General features: G+C 40.7%; 1 protein-coding gene across 1 annotated transcript; it reads left to right on the plus strand.

Moving 5' to 3' along the window:
- The first annotated feature begins 1,893 nt into the window (after positions 1-1,893).
- Positions 1,894-18,687, plus strand: grhl2b (grainyhead-like transcription factor 2b). Its single transcript, XM_069681090.1, has 16 exons — positions 1,894-2,193; positions 4,007-4,196; positions 4,462-4,529; positions 4,875-5,265; positions 6,042-6,112; positions 6,293-6,449; positions 7,444-7,555; positions 12,466-12,560; positions 14,613-14,771; positions 16,486-16,543; positions 16,704-16,843; positions 16,922-16,959; positions 17,129-17,220; positions 17,357-17,442; positions 17,527-17,591; positions 17,684-18,687. Exons 1-16 carry the CDS (start codon positions 2,174-2,176, stop codon positions 17,796-17,798), a joined length of 1,857 nt encoding a protein of 618 aa, XP_069537191.1. The 5' UTR covers positions 1,894-2,173; the 3' UTR covers positions 17,799-18,687.
- The last annotated feature ends 1,316 nt before the right edge of the window (positions 18,688-20,003 follow it).

Here is a 20,003-nt window from a genome sequence, read left to right on the forward strand (position 1 = left end):
CTTGTTGGTAGTTTAGCATCTCTGTAATCGTTTTGTGTCTTGTCGTTTTGAATCTGTTTGTGGTAGTTTTGTGTTGCTGTAGTTGTTTTGTGTCTCTTAATGGTGGGTATGATTTGTTTTGTGTCTTTATGCTGTTCTTGTCTCTTGTGGTATTATGCGTTCTCATTGCAATGATTTTGAGTGTCTTTGCATTCGATTTACATCTGTTCGTGGAAGTTTGCATCTTATGGCAGTTTCTTTAAGGTAGAAATCTGTCTCTTTAAGGCTCTTAGCATCTCCTCATGGTGATTTTGTGTCTCTCTGAGCTATGTGTGTGTTTGTGGTAGATCTCTAAATGGTAGTTATGAAACTCTTTGTGGTTGTTTTGAATCACTGTAGTCATTTTGTGTCTCTTTAAGGCAGGTGAGTACAAATATGTTTGGAATACATCAGCTTTTCATAATGTTCATCTTTTTTCCCTCCTGCTTTAAATGAGATTTTTATCCTTTAAAATGATTTTGTCGTTGTGTTGTTCATCTCTCCATCTGTGTGGTGTTGAGAGAAAAGGACTCCACCTGTATTTATCTAGCAGTTCCATTTAAACACACACAGAGCTCGGCGATGGCACAGGTGCTCTGTAAAGCAAATTAGACAAGGGAGGATCATAATGGGAAGGATAGTAGTGATCATCCAACACATACACACTCACAGACAGACACACACAAATACACGTACACACACACGGCCCCACTGACGGTTTAACTGAATCTGAAACGTAATTTTGAGATTTCCATACAAGAGTGCCTGAAGGCTTTCATAAGCAAAAAGCCCACATTGTTTCATGCAAACATCCCCATAAGACACCAAACCTGATTGGAAAACAGCATCACCGAAAAAACAACAACGTAGGGAGAGTTTGTCCTTTATTGTTTGTAACTCTGAATTATACAGCAGATGTATAAGTCTACCAGACTAGTCTGCGTTACTTTATAAAGAACATTACCAGGCTCTTTAAATTATAACATTATTAAGTTTTTAGTTAGGGCTATAAGGCTTCTATAGACTTAAGTAAGTTTTTTAAATGGTTTATAATAATTTTATTGTTCATATAGGCTATTAAGACTTTCCCATTGTGATTAATAAAGTCATCTGTCTATTTATAAGGTCATTAAAACAACAAAAAGGAAAACATTTAGACTATTTAGGGTCAGTAGTCACAATTGTTGTGCCCCACCTCAGCAGGCAGACACACACACACACACACACACACACATATTGTTTGTTCTGGCAGCATTACCCCAAACACTGGGATCTTCACATACAATGGCTTCATTAGGGGACAATGGCATTGTGTCCTTTAATGACAGGGCTCCTCCCTGCCTTCTGTCTGCTCTGAGATTACCTGACACACACACACTCACACATAGAGAGAGAGAGAGAAAGAGAGAGAGAGATACACACACACACTCACACACACACACACACACACACCTTATTATGAACATTTAGAGGGGGAAACGGTTAAAATCAGAGGATACGTGTTGCATCGTTGAGGCTTTGAGTCATAAACTTCCGCTATTTTGCCTAAAACTTGTTCTTAAAAATGTATTATGTTGCAGAACAATAAAAAAAATCTGATGTTTTAAGTTTTCCTAACCTAAATGACAAGTTTTTACCTTTGTTTTCCGGTTTTCTGGCTCACAATTTGGCCTCAATCCCGTCTTTTCCTTTGCTAGCAGGTGAGGTGGGCCCCTACCTGCCTCGCCGTCCCTTTTGCCAATCAGAGGCGAGCACCTTTCTGCAGCAGCCAATCAGCGGTCGTCTCGCCCTCACCCTCAATTCTTCTACAGTGAAAGAATTTCTGCCAAAGTTGACCCGCTGCCATTATCAAAGCAAACCCAAGGCAAATATTATAATGCGTGGGAGCAGGATATGTTAATATGTGTAACAATCTGCGTGCAAACTGAGCACGAGATAGGCAGCGTGATTGGCTGCCGGGGACAAAAGCGGCTTCACCTGCTAGGTGAGGTGGAGGAGAGACAGTCACAGGAAAAGAGGGGCAGGGAGAGAAAAAGAAGCGGGGCGAGAAAAGTCGACTTACCTGTAGCCCAACTTCTGGCAGCTCGCTCACTCTATTACCTGCTCCGACTTGAAAGTCCAGTTTCACAAGGAAGAACCGTAGAGGAAGCAAAATATGTCACAGGAGACAGACAAGTAAGTGATCGAGCCAGCGGAGACGATCTTTGATCATTTACACTTCAAGGGGAAACACTTTTTAGCATTTAAAGTGTTTTCTTTTATTCACTCATTTAAAACAGATTTATTTGATGTTGTTTTAGGGGATGAAAAGAATGTAAATTTCAGGTTATCTTACTCTTTTGGGACACTGCTCATTTTAATTACTTTCCTGGAGGTAAAGTTGTCAAGTAAACTTCTCGGCGCCGTGGATTTCGATGGTGCTGAATTCGCCATTTTTAACAGATGATGGGAAAGACTTCAAAGAGCACCGACTGGATTATTTAAACACTTTGATGCCTTTGAGTGAAAATGAGAGTTTTAGCTCCACATTTGAAGTGCATTAAATTTTTCGTGTTTTAGGCCTGCAGAGCGGTAATAATGCTCCTGTGAATGAGACTGTTTGTGTTGCATGTTGGCCAATACTGTTGTTTTGTAGTGAGAGAAACTCATTTAATTGTATTAAAGAAGAAATTATAACTTTTGTACTATCATTTACGACAAACCGAAAAGCTTTTTAAATTTTTTTTTATTTTTACTGTAAGAGGCATTACGGTGTTAAAACAATTTCTCAGCTTATTTTTTTATATGCAATATATGTATGACAAAACATCTTTAATTATAAAGAATTACATAATTTATATATCGATATTTACATATTTAACTTTTAGATTATTTTTAGATTATAGTTTGGTATAACTGTGTTATAACTAGTAATTGTAATCTAAAGTTTTTATACTCGTTCCAAATGTTATTAATGTTAATTATTATTTTGTATTTAAACATAAGAAGCTAGATGTCTCTAATATCTCTAAATATGTTGAGTTGAGTCACTACAATAACTGCCACTATTAGGTAATAGTAGAGTAAATTTGTTCAAACCATAAACTCATCTAAATCATCCTCTGTAGATGTCTGTTATACCCGCCTGTCAATCAACTACCTGCAGCTGTAATTAATGCAATATTAAACTGTGTGATTGGCAAAACATGCTGCAAAAAGCCTAAGCATGCTAAAACATACAACTGTGGTGCTTTAAGGCTGATACGATCAAACAGGTTCATCCACCTCTTTTCCAGCACGACACCTTTTTCTGCAAATGTTTGCATCATGAGAGGGTTTGTTTGATTTGGCAGACTGGTTTTAATAAAATTAGAGGAACGTAGTAATACAAACAAGTTAAGTCTTGTTATAAAACTATTTCTTACGTTTTTAAGAGGCGTACTGTAGATTTCAGAGAGTGTTCCTGATTAATATCTCTAGTTGTTACCGATTAAATAAGAAAGCAATACCTAATCTATCAATCGCAGAAGCTGTACTTTGTTGCAGCCAAAAGCAATGAACAATAACAAAAAAATAACTTTTATAAGGCTACAAAATCTAGATTTATTCAGAAGGTGTGACGTTGTGCTGATAATATTCATACTAGTACAAAAAGTGCAAGCTGACACATTCAGAGCCACTCTTGTGATTGAGTTCAAAGAGATGTTGTGAAAACACTGTGTGTTTAACTGGTCTGTGATCTCGACTTAAGTGGGCCTAAAGGGAAGTGAGACAAACCCCTTTAAACACACCATACAGGCATGAAAAAGGCCAAAGTTTCTATTTAATCCCTGATTTGATATTAAAAACACGCCCAAAACAATGACACATGACCTCATCTTAAAGTATTCTTACTTTTTGAATCAGAAAGTAAAAATAAACTCACTATAAATAGTAGAAAGCAGATGTAAGAAGCAATCTGTGGAGCTACAACCAGCAGTGAATTGAATTGTCTCTGTGTGTCCGTCAGTAAGCGTCTGGTGGTGGTGGTCCCCAACGAGAGCTCCTTCCCGGCAGTGCGGCGAGCGTACACCAGCGAGGACGAGGCATGGAGGTCGTACCTGGAGAACCCGCTCACGGCCGCCACCAAGGCCATGATGAGCATCAACGGGGACGAGGACAGCGCCAACGCCCTCGGCCTGCTCTACGACTACTACAAGGTCTGAAAAAATAGTCCGACTTAACTGATAAATATGTGATTTAAAGGTAAATGTAATAAGAAGACAGTGAATTTGAATGTTTCATTCACTGCACACTTCAGAGATTAAACTAAAGCATTTGAAGCCCTGATTTTAACGTAGAATTTATGATTTACCATGACTTTCAACGTGTAAAGAAGCAACATTTTTCAGCTTAATTTAGTTAAGGTCAAGGGTTTGAATGATGTCTACCAACGAGCACATCCTCCTCCTATTTTCATTCCAGGTGCCTAAAGAGAAGAGGCTCCTGCCGGTTCCCAAAGTGGCTGAAATGATAGAGGAGCCGGAGAAGAGGTCAGTGAACTCTCTGTGTCAAACTCAGGTTGTACATGTACAGACAGAGAGACGTAGAAAAATGCCAAGCATGTAGACACGAGGAGACCTGAAGCTCGGTAACTGTAGTACAGGATATGTTGCACTTGTGGTTTAATAAGTTCAGTTTAATATGAGAAGCTTTAGTAACAAGTACTTCTAGCTTTCATGCTTGCATGTGTGCAAATGTCACGGACGAGTAAGTCTCTTTTCACTTGAAATACTAATACTCAGTACACCTGATCACTTCCATGTGTCTCTGGGGAACATTGCCTCAATTTCAGGTTTAAATACAAGAAAATCAACCCAATCCCTGTTTTTGTTCAGGTCAACTTTGCAGAGCAACCCCAGCAGCCAAAGCGAGGTGGAGACGGTGGACAACCGAGTCCAGGTCCTCAAGTCTGTCCCCGTCAACCTGTCGCTGAACACAGAGCACCAAGAGACCAAACGGGAGTTCAGCAGCTCGACCGGGGCGCCGGGGCCGGGGCCTGGGTCAGGGGATGGAGGATCCCCAGCGGTGGCCGTGGTAAAGGCGGAGATGTACGCGCCCGTCTTCATGACGGGAGCGGGTCTGCACTACAGGGTGGAGGGAGAGGAGTCGGGGAGGGTGATCTACGAGCAGAGTCCGTATGAGGTGACCACCGTCAGCCACAGCTCGTATGTGAAGGACAACCAGCAGAGTCCGCCGGACAGCCCGTACGAGGAGGAGAGAGATGCGGTGAGAAGAGACAGCAAAGTCTGAAGGATACTGTGATAGTCCTGTCTTATCAATTTTACCCTTTCAGGACTTTAAATGAAGTAATTTAATAATAAACATGTCTCACAAACATATTAAACTCATGACAAGCGGTGAAAAGTAGACAGAGCTTCATTCAAAGGTTAAACGAGCCAAAAAGTTTGGGTACAACTTCCCTAAAACACACCACTACTGTTAAAAATGGCTGCTGTTTCTTGTATTTGTGGGTCTATTTTCTCAAACAGGTAGAACGTCACATGTGGATATTGTAGTGTCTGTAGATTCAGGTGATACTGCCCTAAAATCAAACAGCAAAGGCCTCAGTAGAGTCTCAACTTTATCTCCTCTATCTGCACATACAGCACAAAACACAGCTGAAGGAGTGATCCATCACGCTTTGAGGGTCGCTGAAAGGCATCATGGGAAATGTAGACAGATGTAAGACAGATAATGAGAATACCAAAGAACTGAACTGTACATGTAAGGGTGGAGTTGTTGTGTAAAGGTACTTGAAGACAGATATATATTTAATTACGACTCACGGGATAGTACAAAGGTTACCCGAACAGGAATGGGCAAGTCGCTGTTGTATTTGTTCCCTGTTTGCTTTTGATCTCCACTTTCTCATTCTGATGTCATTATTTATAACAATTCTGAGGTTTTTTCCCTAATCTACGTCATTGTTTAAGCACTTCCTCTCAGGCTACATTTTTTTGTAATGGATCCTGAATAATTTCCTCTTTCTGTGTTTTTTTCAGCGTTCTCAACAGAAGTATCACACACCTTCCTCTCTGGCTACAGGTGACTTCTTATTCCACCAGGAAGGAGTGTAAGTCACTTCAAGCACAATCACTTATAGAATTTATCCATATTTGTTACCGCCATTTTGGAATCAAAACGCAGACTCGAAGTGATCCAGAGAGAAATTCAAAAGTGTGTGTTGTACCCCCATCGCCCTTTGTTATGTCTAATCACATATTATCCTCACTATGTGTATGTGTGTGTGCAGTGACAGTTTCCAGTACACGCTGGACGCCACTCGCTCGCTGCGTCAGAAGCAGGGCGAGGGACCCATGACCTACCTGAACAAAGGCCAGTTTTACGCTGTGACGTTAAACGAGCTCAGCGCCAACAAACGCCTCCGTCACCCCATCAGCAAAGTCCGGGTGAGCAGATCAGTCCTGTCTCATAGCTCTTCAATATGTCTTCTATTTGGTCCTAGTGGCCATCATATTGATTTGTTCTTGCTACTTCATGTCGTGATTTAGCTGTGGTTTGTATATTATATAAAAAAATACTGAGATATCTGACTTTAGTTACACGTTAAGACTGCATGTTTTCGCCGGTCTGAATGGGGCCCAGTTGCTAATTTGAACCACTCCCACACTCACCTATACGTTGTGATTGGCTCAGGGAACCACAACAGCGCCCCTCCTGAAAACGCCCCGCGCAAAGCAAAACAACAGAATAGATGCAGAGGAAAGGGTCTCACAAGGGTCTGCACACAGACTCACCAACACACATGTATAGAGGCTCATAAGTGATGATTTATATTATATATTGTATTTGTAAAGGTCTACATTTTATTTTTCTCGGAAAATCCTGCTTATTATACCTTTAACTCTAACCCTAACCCTAATGGAAAGGATAAGTGCTCAGTGAAGAAACCCCTCCCCTTGAGCCCTCATCCCAATACTTACAATTAACCTACCACATGGCCCTTAGTGGTCACCGCAAGCCAAGCAGCATTGCCAACTTCAACAGACCCAGGCTCCGTTAATACAAGCTCGAGGTATTGACAATGCCGATACGACCTTAATGGCCCCCACAACTCAAACTTGTAGTTAGATGTAGATGTCAATATAAGACTTTAAACGAACAGTAAGTGCACCCCAAATTAAGGTGATTATGCTTCACTACACATGAAAAATATGGGCTCATACCTACTGAGCAAGCAGTTGGTAAAATTGTAAATTGTGATTGATGTTTACCGCAAACTCTTTTCCCTTATTTCTCTTCCAAATACATTTTGCTACATGACTAGTTTAACCGAAAATTACTGCTTATGTTTCTGGTCTTGTCAGACTTTTATTTTGTAATGTTGCTGCATTTAACTTCTACATCATTTGGTCGAGACTAAACGTTGCTTTCCTTTCTCAGAGCGTGATAATGGTGGTGTTCAGCGAGGACAAGAACAGAGACGAGCAGCTCAAATACTGGAAGTACTGGCACTCTCGGCAGCACACGGCCAAACAGAGAGTCCTAGACATCGGTAAGGCTTATCACTCCTTCTCTATAGACTTTCTCAATATATGAACAACAGTAAATTCTTTAATGGCTGAATGAATGAATCAAAACACATGGACAAAAAGTCAACGACAGAAGTATGTTATGTTGTGTTAGCAAACAAGCCCCCACCCAACTGTCTGCCTGAGGCTGCTCAGCTGCCCACCATTATCCACACACACACTCACACACAGCTGAATCTCTTAATGTCTAGGTGTTTCTGAGACACACAACCTAAATCCTCTAATCCCCCCCGACATCATCTGGGAGATTGAGCCAAACAGTCATATTAGAAAAAACTTTATATCTCGAAACATCCTGACAAACTTTCACTATCTCTGGCAGCATTTCCCACAGGTGTCTGCTGTCGGTCTGAAGCTTCGTATTTGTGTCTTAAAACTTTCGACCTGTGTCTGCCGGTGTTTTTTCAGTTGATGGATTTGAATGCGAACCAAGCTTTTCTACGCAATGTTGAATGAGTGTGTGTGAGAAGCTTGTAGGCGGTTTATGTTTGACAAGCCCGGGCCTGCTAACCCAGGCAGAGATTCAGAGGTATGTGGGAGACTGGAGGTGGATGGGAGTCGCACACACACACTCACACCTATACACACAGCTTGTTGGGACAGGGAGAGGAATGCTAGTCACACTGTTACCGTAGCTGGTTTTGGTCTGTTGGAAGTTATTCTCGCCCAATTTAGATCTTCATCTTAATTCCTGTATTTACACGAAGCAAGACAAATGCTAATCAGCCGTCAATTCACACACTTCTTTGCACCGGCTACAACTGTTGTTCTTGTCCTGGGTGCTCTGAGAGAAATTTAAGCAGTTGTGAGGTAGAAATCAGGTAAAATAGAAAATTCAGCTGCATTACATTAAGTTTTAATACTCATTTTTCCTCTTTTCTCTTGTGCTACAGTCTACTTTTGCCTCCCAACACTTCACAGCACAGAATTCATTCCTTATTCAGAATGTTTTTCATTCCTGATTCTTCAACTGCCTTTAATCCAAATTTAAACACGGAGACTGTAAGACTATCCTGGACTCTGTTGCCCCCTACAGAGACAAAGTACCCCAAAGTATCCCAGCCCTGTCTAACCGAATCAACCTGCGAATTAAAGAGAGACTGTAGAAGAAAGCAACAAAAATCCTAAATATTGTATCCTAAATATAATCCCGTATGAAATCCGGCACCTGCAGTCTTAAAGTTAAACCTCAAATTCCTTGCCTGTTTTTAAGCTTGCTGTTGTCCAACCTCTTTTAATGAAACCTAACCTTGACCGCTCTATTCCTAACAATTTTAGGCAAATTTCTTAACTTCATTTTCTTTCGAAAGGTTTAGAAAAAGTCATTTCAACCCAACTTTTAGCTTCGATATGTCATAGCAACCTGGAATCGTCCCTCCTCAAGGTAACCAACCACCTCCTACCTTCTTTTATCAGCCGACTAAAGTGCAGCTTTTGATACAGTGGATCATCTTAATTGACTGTCTTAAAACTTGGGTTGGCATCAAAGACACTGCACTTACTTGGTTTTATTCTTACCTTTTAAAAATAACCTACTCGGTCACCGCTAAAATTACCTGCGGTGTACCCCAAGGTTCAGTTTTAGGCCCGATTTTATTGTCTATCTACATCTTCTCTATCTGAGCTACCACTCAGCCTACTAACACAGCATCACGTCTTATTTCATTGCTATGCAGACGACTCACAGATATACCTTCCCTTGACACCTAGTGACCCCTAAAAGCCTTGTTGCTGTCATAGACTGTGTCAGAAATATCAACTGTTGGATTGTACAAAAATGTCTGCAACTCAAGAACTCTCAATCATCATATTGTTCAGTCCACATTATTGCATAAATCTCCTGGAGAGAGGCCTTGGTGCCCGACCTAGAATGTATGTAAAGCCAGCTGCCAGAAATGTAGGTGTGATTCTCACCATTGCTTTGAAACACACATCAAAAACATTGTACAGTCATGCTTCCTCCAAATACGCACTGCCAGAATAAAAACAACCATTCTTTAAAAATTTCTCTCTGCTGCATTTTTAAACTTTAAAAACTTAAGAGGTGCAGGTAGACATTTTGTTACTGGACAAGAGCCAGGTTAACGGCTGTAACTTCATACTTACCATACAGGCATGAGATTGGTATCAGTCTTCCTCTGTAACTCTCAGCAAGAAACAAAACACTTGTACAACAATCAATGTACAATGTACAATACAATGCAATGTATTTTAGAATAAAGGAAGTGTGTTATATTTCTCAGCATGATTCACTTTGCCATCCTGTTTGGCATATTTGTTTGTGTGTTTGAGAAAAGATAGCTAGTGTGCATCTACAGCTAAATCACTCTGACAGATGCTGGTAAACACAAAGATACCTATCTGGTTATAGACATACACACAAACTTCCAGCATGTACAGACACAGTTCCCAAAGATGGACTGCAAATAGTTTAGTATCTTTATAGATGGAGAACTTACTTCAATTCATCCTGCCGTCTTTCTTTTATGTATTCATTTTTTATGTAAGGGCTTCCACTTATACTTATTTTCATTATTGATTTGTTCATTCTTTTCTCAGTATTACATTTATTCAGACAAATAATTTCTAGATGGGGTGCAGGTCTGTGCATTAAGGTGGGCCGTCTCCTCTCAAAGAGCTCTGCTCTGTAGGTCAAATGACCGGCCCCTCCACCCAGCCCCTCAGAGTCAGGTCGGCCTGTCGCTGGATGCAGCCTGTAACCTGACACTGTCCAGAGAGCTGATTTGAATAGCGGTGGAGGGTTTGTGTGTGTGTGTGTGTGTGTGTGTGTATGGGGGGGGGGGGGGGGGGGGGGGTTATCATGCCCCTGGGCCATGTCACAGAATGGATCATTTGAATGGGGCTGTTTATCGAGGGGAGACTGGCAGACAGACATGTTGCTGCCTGTCCTGCCTCTTTGTGCACCTGCTAATAAAGAACCAGGAAGTGTCGCTCTAACGGCAGGTTAGAGTGATGGAGGAGGTCAGAGGTCACCTAAGGAGAGAGGGAATGATCATATCTTGCAGACTTAAAAAGATGTATTCTAGCTGAAACTACAGTGGCTGATTACAAAAAACTGCTGGTATGCTCCTTTAAAAATACATGCTGTACGGTCATATAGTTTCGAACCCGCTTCCAGCTACACCTCACCATTGTCTGTTTAGTATCGGCTGTTTCTGTCCCTCTCTGTCTAGCTATTTTTTAATTCTTAACTATTTCTTTCACTTTTCGAATCAGACAGACCATATAGAATTATTTTTATTTTTAACACTCTTCCAGTGGAGCTGAACAACTACAAAAACTGTCCCAAACTGTCTCTTGTACGAGTCTAATACTTAACCCAAACAGGACACATGTATATAAAGTTTTATTTATTTAAAGGCGAAGTAATTTCCAGAGATGTGGACTTGAGACTTGACAAAAAATAAATGACTTGAGACTCGACTTGACTTGAGGTCTGATGACTCGGATGACTTGCGTGTGTTCATAAGTTTGAATGTTAGCTGTTAAATATAAAATGATAAAATTCAAAGTTGTCAAGTTTCTAACTATCAAGTATGTACGCAGCGCAAACTGGGAATCATGATTGGACGACTCAAAAAGCTCCCCAGTATGTGATTGTCATGATTGGAGGACTGGCTGTCAGTCAAACTCCTCGCTATGGCAACACACAACATCAAAGCCCCCAAGCCTCATCATTTGTACTCGTTACTACTCAATACGGTCTCAGAGCAGACCATCATCATGGCTGCGTCTGTGCCAAGATAATACAGATACAATTCATTGTCATACCTTTTGAACAGGTTATATAAACTGGCCAATAATATCATTATTAGACGAGCTACTAACACCTTGTCTTTTCTCTTTATAAAGACCGGATACTACAGGTAAGAGTGCTGTATCTTGGGTGGAAAAAGGGGACTTGACTTGACATAACCTGTGACTTGACTTGCCCAAGAAAAAATGATTCAAGACTTACTTGGGACTTGAGCAAAGATGATCTGCTCACAACACTGGTAATTTCCTAACACAGCTAGGCACTGAAGATATTAGCAAACATGACTTAATAAGAGTCCAAAGTGTATTTGCTGGGGACTATTTTCAGCCGCGCATTATTACACATTGGGACCTGAAGTACTAACGACAGCAGCACCGTGTATGTGGGATGGACTTAACACACAGCACAAAGCACATTTCTTAAGTCAGCGTTAAAACCAGAAGACTTTGGTTTGGTGTTTGGAGACAGCTGATCTGTATCTGCTCTGTAGTGGTACCCTCGTGTGAGCAAACACTGCTGCTACGTAAACACGGCTTGTGACATCTTACTATTTATCTTCAAACTCTTCAAAACTACAACTCACTCCCAGAGGTATGATATTGTCTTGTGGTCACTGTAACTGCCTCAGATCACAGTCGCTTGTATCTTGAGCATTTTTTACAGCATACTATTGACTCAACACTCGCACACTCCTGTAGTCTGTAGTCCCACAGGTCAACAACAGGCAGCCGATGCGCTCACCTGACTGGCTTTTAATACCCTCCTCAGAGCCAGATAGCCTCCTGTGTTTCCCCCCGCTGACTTTGAAGCTTTGAGAGCTTGTTTGCTCAAGCAGATAAGGGTTAATCTTATAAAATTGGAGCGTGCCATTCGATTGCTTATCTAGACGAACAATAGCTACCTGCTTTTGTCATTTATTGACCGATTCTTGTTGTGAATGGAAGCTGATATGATGCTCCGTTGGGGTTTTTAAACAGCAGATATTAGAAAATGTAAGTTAACTTTGGTCTTATATGTAGTCAAAATTAGACCATGCTTTTATTTTGAAGTTTGTTTCATTGCAGAAATAAACCGGAACTTTTTTTATCCTCACAGCTGATTACAAGGAGAGCTTCAACACGATCGGCAACATCGAGGAAATCGCCTACAACGCCATCTCCTTCACCTGGGATGTGAATGAAGAGGCCAAGGTACCAAACACAAATACTACAGTCTGTTAAATGTCATTGTAATTTTCCCACAAACCGGTCCCCTGTATTTACTCTCACCGAAGGCGTGTTGTAGATGTATAAAAAAAAGCGGTGCGACAGGTTTTTTTTGTGCTGATTCGTGTGTTGGCCAACAACTGCACTCGTTTTGTTAACTGACTGTGATGCAAGAACCCAACATGAAATAATCACAGACATTCAAAAGCTCATTTAAAAACCGCTGAATTAAATCATCAACTTCTTAAAGCCTAAAAAAGAACCGTGTCGTCGTAAAACTGGTCGGCAGAGTTGTGTACTCTTGCTCTGTTTGTCCTCTTTGTCTCTGTGAAGCCCACTCCTTTGTGGCCACTCCTTAAATGGAGCCACGACACTGTTTGAACTCCAGAGGCCCCCAAGGGCCAACACACACCAATCCCTGTCCCCACCCACTGTTGTTTGTTTTGCCCTCATTTCTGTGTGAATGTGACTATATGTGTGTGAGTGTGTGTGAGTCAGCCTCTGTTTGTGTGTGTTGTGTGGCTCCTTCATTGTAATAGCGGCCCCGGGGACAAAGACGTTGCTGGAGGAAATCCAAGCACACTTCTCTGGGCCAATATTGACTTTTTCCTCCCTCTCTCTCTCTCTACATCTCTTTCTATCTTTAACTTAATCTAAGGACTGTTGAGCCTGAATATACCAGGAACAGGTGTCATGACCAATATAGGTTGCTATAGGTTGCTTTAGCCTCCATACTTTCCTGTTGTGTCTCTTTATAAGAAAGGGGGAAATAAGTCTTTATCGGTTTCTACAAACTTAAAGTTGCCAAACTTTCAATGAGAAGAAAATACCTGCAATCGATGGATCAAGTTTATTTAGTGGGAATTTTATTGCTTCTAGACCCACTAAATAATTCATTATTGGGTATTTAATGTCTCAGGGAAATAAGTCCTTAACCCTGACCTGTAAATGAATAAGAGTAAATAAGAGTATCAGGTTTCAGGCATAAAAAAAATAAGGAAACAGAGTAAAGATCCAGACTCCCGGTTCAGACTCAAGAATAGAAGACTTTGTGCACTCGAGCGCCTTTTACACTGCCAGTGTAAGGTGGGATTATTGCGCCTTGTCTTTTGTGTAACTCGCATGGAGGCGGAACGGTGGGGTGAAGTCGTTCAGCCTCTGAGCCATCATCGGAGGCAGAAACAGAGAGGCGAAACGCCGTCAGTGTGAACAGTGGAGCTGACAGGGCAGAACATCACCGTGTATGTGTATGTGAAGCACGTGTTTGTTTACACCCTGCACACGTTTTGCTTCTGCTACGCAGGAACGCTATGTAAAAACACACAATGGGGCGGCTGTACGCCAGCATGGCTTGGTCCAATGTAAAATGACAAATGTGGCATGACGGCAAAGCTTCGTTATGGCGGAAACGCAATGTATAAGGGCCTTCATTATCTTCATCCATTCATTCTCTATACCACTTATCCTGTTCAGGGTCACAGAGGGGCTGGAGCCTATCCCAGCTGTCAATGGGCGAGAGGCCAGGTACATTCTGTACTGGTCGCCAGTCAATCACAGGGCCGACACATAGAGACAGACAACCTTTCACGCTCACACTCACACCTACAGGCAATTTAGAGTCACCAATTAAGCTAACGAGCATTTCTGGCGGGAGGAAGCCGGAGTAGTAGCCGGAGGGAACCAACACAAACACTACGTCCTAGGCAAAAATATATCCTCAAGCATTTTAATGCACAGTGTGTCATTATTGCACCGAGGGGTCTTTAAATCAAAACGATAAAAAAGGTGTAGTTTTTATGAGGTTGTGAAGTATGGTGGGATCATGGGAGTTAATGTCAAACCACCAGCGTTAGCAATGAAACTCAGGTAGAAATCATGTTCATGGACAGGGAGGACAAGGAGATGTATTCAAGTTTGATTTATTTATCACGTTATGTCATTTCACTCACTGAAACATAGAGTGAATACAAATATTTGAAGCTGCTGTGAATGTATTGGTATGTAAATCTGTCTCTTCCTTCTCTGTGTCCCCGGCAGATCTTCATCACAGTGAACTGTCTGAGTACAGACTTCTCCTCTCAGAAGGGGGTGAAGGGTCTCCCTCTGATGATCCAGATCGACACATACAGCTACAACAACCGCAGCAACAAGCCGCTGCACAGAGCCTACTCACAGATCAAGGTCTTCTGTGACAAGGTGAGAAGGCACTGACTCCACACCAGGTCATCTTTCTGCCAGTACATTCATGTTCATTAAAGGGTATGACTTGATGCTATTCAACATTTCGGAGGTTATGTGGGGTTTCGCTCCTTGGTGTCATCATGACAGCATTGTAGTAACTATCTAAAGTTCCACTGTAGTCACTTGCATAGGTGTATAAGAAGGTCTTGACGTGTATCCAGTAACCAGTGTCCAGAATGAGGATGACTTTGGGTGATGTTCCCGTTTATAGCAGAATGTTGAACCTGACAGAAATGATGTGATGAATGATAAATCTAATACTGCTGCGGTTAACTTCGATAAACGTTTACATCACATGCTCACGATCTTACGGTTAAATGTTCAATATTCATACTACCAATATTTATACACAACTATTAACAAACATTAGAACACAACATCACATGCTTAACTCGCTCCTACAAGTGTTTTAAAGTGGATTAAAATATTTTATATCAAAGGAAAATCGTGTTCAATTGGGACTTGGGCTGCAAATAATTTTTCATTATCCTTTAATCTGCAAGTTATTTTCTCCATTTATTGATTATTTTATTTATAAAATGCCAGAAAATAGACCAAATATTCATTACAATTTTGTCTCAGTCCAAGGTGGTGTATTGAAATAGCTCCAAAACTGAAAGATATTTAGTTTACTGTCATATATGACAAATAAAAGAAAGAAATCTAAACTGTTTAGAAGCTGGAATGAGAAATTAATTTGCAACTTTGCTTGAGAGTCAAGCAATTCACGGACGTGAAAGCGCCCTAATGTTATTAAGTTCTCAGTTTCATTCTATTTGGCGGCACCTAATGGCGATTAAAGGCAATTGCGGGCGAATACGTCCCAGATAACCAGACGTCTATGGTTGCTCGCTGGCGGTCGCTTTCCTTTTCAGACTGTTTCCCTTCATCTGAGCGTCGAATTTGTTTCTTTTTCTTTGTATTTTCACTTATTTTTGAAGTTGTATCTGTAGTCATAGATCTTTTCTTTGTTTGTTCAGCCATAGTAGATTACTGTTTACTTGCAACACTTGCAGAGAGCGGAGAAGCAGCCGCTTAGTGATTTTTTTCTGCGAATGTCGCACCAGACACCCTGTCCATAATAAAACTATATACTGTAAATAGAAAGGCTTTCATCAGTGGGTCATAGGCTCAATCACCATTGTGTTACCTCATTCGGGGATAGATAGAGACTTAACATTTATTAAATGAAAATCTTCAAGATTATATCTTTAAAATGTGTCAACTTATAACAATGTTGTATGCGCCTTTATTTTGACATCATCATCCATACAGAATTACATAAACTGCAGTTTACATGTGAAAAAAATTAATTTCACAAGACCGAAAAGAAAGAAGAAAAGACAGCAGCTGCAATTCTGCAATTCTCTATCAGATTTTCACCATATCATAACTAGTTAAAATGCTGCAGTGCATGTTGTATTGGTGTTACAATGTATCTGACTGCACACGGTTCCTGCCTGTACAGTAGGTGGAGTGAGGGAGTACAATCATGTAATTAGTTCTCCCTCTAGTGGTCTCACCTGCACAGTGAGCCTGCAGATACACCTGGACTCCAGACTGTTCTCTCAGACAGGAATGATTCATAATTTTTTTCAGAGTGTCTAAAAGAGGTTCAGAGCATTTCCACAAACTGACGTCTTAAATATGTGTTTGTTGTTTTTCCCAGGGAGCGGAGAGGAAAATACGGGATGAGGAGAGAAAACTGTTCCGCAAGAAGTCAAAAGGTTTGAGCTGCACGAGAAATAATTAATTTTACATCAGAGAAAATTATAGATCCACGATGCTGTATGAGGACAGATAATTATGGCTTCAAGGTATCAATTATGTGTGAACTATTTTCTTCCTGTTCTTTTCTAAATCTGCTTTTTTTCCACTGTTGTTCAGGGAAAGATGGAGGCGTAGGCGTTATAACCGTTCCCAAGAAGTCCGACACCACTTATTTCAAGACCATGACCGACCTGGAGGCTCAGCCTGTGCTATTCATCCCCGACGTTCACTTTGGAAACCTGCAGAGGGCCGGACAGGTAGGCCACCTCCACACACATATTTCTATTTTACTTAAACCCCATGACGTACATTCATTCTTATTTATTCCTTTTTAGGTTTTTACCTTCAACACAGAGGAGATAGAGAGAGAAGGGTGAGTGTGTGCGTCATTATTCAGTCACACAAATATACAGGATGCAAATGAAAGCAGGTACAGATACACATCGTACAGAGGAAGTGCATGTTGCCACAACAATGCAAACACAATGCATACTGTATGTGTGTACGGTAAATGACCTATGTTTGTCTTTGTGTGATTTTAGGAGCGTGCTGGTGAAGAGGATGTTCAGGCCGTCAGATGAAGATCTGTGTCCGTCACCTCACAAACAGATCAAAGAGGAGACACACAAGAGAGGTACGAGATGTCTGCTTCATGTGGAGGCTTCACGAGAAAAGCCTGAAAGGCTTATCTCTCTTTTAGTGTGACTATATATTAGAATTTTATTTAACAGCTAACAGCTGAAGCTTTATTCTTCCTCCTCTCTCTGCAGTACTGTTGTATGTAAGAAAGGAGACGGACGAGGTGTTTGACGCTCTGATGCTGAAGTCTCCCACGCTCAGAGGCCTGATGGATGCTGTGAGTGAAGCCTTGCTGATTACATGCAAGATAAGTTTGCAGCAAAGCGCCTTTTTATAAACTGCTTTTATTTGTCATCTGTAGATATCAGAGAAGTACGGCGTGCCCACGGAGAGGATAGCCAAAGTGTACAAGAAAAGTAAAAAAGGGTGAGTGAGGAAGAAGATTGCAGTTTTAGGCCTTTTTCAAGCCTCTTCTTTTGCACGTGATATTAAACTCTAAAGTGTTTTTTATGTGTCAGGATCCTTGTGAACATGGACGATAACATCATCGAGCATTACTCCAACGAAGACACCTTCATCCTCAACATTGAGAGCTACGCAGAGGCCTACAAGATCACGCTGACAGAGATCTGACAGCCTCTCAGCCGAACTGAAGGACTCTGGGTTGAGACATAAAAAGAGACGCTGTGACTGCTGGTTGGCGTAACACTTCAAGGCCGCTCGTGATTGGCCGATAAGCTGACTGACAGTATTGAAGATAGTCTGTTGTGGAGTGGCTGCAACGCTCTGAGGTCAACGGCGGCTCACGTGATCCCTCTCTGACTCTAAATCTGTGAATTTTTTCAGTGCAAGAGGAGGACAACAACACAAAAAAAGAGGACAATGTCGAACTGGTTATATATTCTAACTCGCTGTGCTCATCCTCTTGTTGTGAGGTGAAATGATGGAGTACAGATCCACGTCCTCCACTCTTATTGTATAAATGAATTTGTACTTTTATTGTCTGTACAGTCTTAAGTTTTGCCAAATAACACATCAGGTGTAGCCTCATAATGCCTGATGTCCTGTATGTAGCCACAGCTTGAATTAGTTGGTCCTAAGTGACATAGCAGCGTCTTTGCATGCCAGCCTTTGTTTTTAGTTGTGTTATTATTTATTATTAATGACAATGTTTTGCATTTCTTTAGCAATTTATCCAAGGATTTCAAGTACTTTACATTTCAGTGATTTTTTTTTGTCATATAGTACTCAAGGAGTTTTTAAATGGCTTACCTCTATTTCTCAGTGATTTTGTAACATTTACATTTCAATGTATAGCTTAACTTTTTTATCTAGGACCTCACATGAGATGGTTGATACTATAAACAACTTCTGAGGGGTGAAAAATGGCACTTGGTTGTTGTGTAGCTCTCATGTGCTTGGCTGTGTTGATAAAGGGAATAAATATATAAACATGGAACTGTCATTTTTGGTAAAACAAGAGTAATTGTCCTCAGATTTTCCATTTCTGTGAGGCTGTACCTAAGGCACAGGTGACTTGAAGCTAAATGATAACATTCATGCTAACATGCTCACAGCTTACTTGATGCAAAGCAGGTATACTGCCCTACACAGGCAAAGAGCAGTAAGTACATAAACACTGAAGATGAGAAAACGGGTTAAGTGTAAAAGTTACAAAGGTAGTGTCTTAACTGAGCTACATTTAATTACATCAATACCACTGGACTTAAAGGTAAAGCTAACATTTGATGGTAGTTACTACTGTACACAGCTTAGCTAGGCTAACTTACACATCTTTGAGACAAACTTGTTTTCCTAATTTTGTCTTCATTGTGAGATTTAACTGCTAGTTAGTTATGTACGTTATCAAACTGTTTTACCATATCTAGTCATCATAATTTATTAAATATTTTTCAGGAAAAGGGTAAATTTAGCTTAAGCTAGGGCTAGCAATACCTTCCCAACTGGCATTCACTTGATAAAGTAGCTCTTTTAGCTTGCTATTTGGCTACAGGACAGAAAGTGCAAGTTAATAACATAAAATCTTTAAAATATATCGTGACAAAACGTTGATGTTTAACAGGTATTAAATGTACAGTATAAATGCATGTCTTTTCTTTTTTTATTTAATTCGTCTATTTTTGGTTCTTTAGTGGGCCAGCATTTACATTCGCTAGCTAAGTAGCACTAAACAAAACGGAACTGAGGTTAACGGTGTTATCATTAGTTATGCTGGTATCTGCTTAAAAAACAGAGTAAAGGACACACAAAAGTATTGACCTTAATGTTAAAGTTTCTTTCTTTCAGATAAATGCTAACATCAGCAAGCTAACGTTGCCACAGCATGCTAATATTTGCGAAACAGTTCAACTGAGGAAAAAGGACATGTCAGGTAGGCTATTTGGTCGTCAACCAATTTAACTTCAACTTATCCTAAAGGTGAAGTCAAGGATCATCAAACATATTAGAATTCATCCTGTGTAAAGGTGAACATATGTAGGATGCAAATGCATTTGGCAGTGCTTCAGTGTTTCAGAATCACAAAAATCTGGAGTTATCAGATAATGAACATTTTCATTTATCCACTGGGAACCTTGAAATTGAATTGCAACCTATCCAATTGGGTCTCATGCCACACTGTGAGGGAAAACTTTTTACAGCTCTCCACTGACTCTGAGGGTGCCTCCTTCTTACTTTCTTCTGCTTGCAAAATCCTAAAACTCAAGAAAGCTGCTGTGTGGTGAGATGCATTATCAACAGGATAAAGAGTACCAGGTACAGTAGCTAAGGATTGGAACTGAAACCTTTAAGAAGACATGTTGATACAAGCAATAAAAC

Source organism: Semicossyphus pulcher, unplaced genomic scaffold (assembly GCF_022749685.1).
Source record: "Semicossyphus pulcher isolate SPU_LCO1_2020_fin unplaced genomic scaffold, fSemPul1.0.p SCAF_5, whole genome shotgun sequence".
Lineage (NCBI taxonomy): Eukaryota > Metazoa > Chordata > Actinopteri > Labriformes > Labridae > Semicossyphus > Semicossyphus pulcher.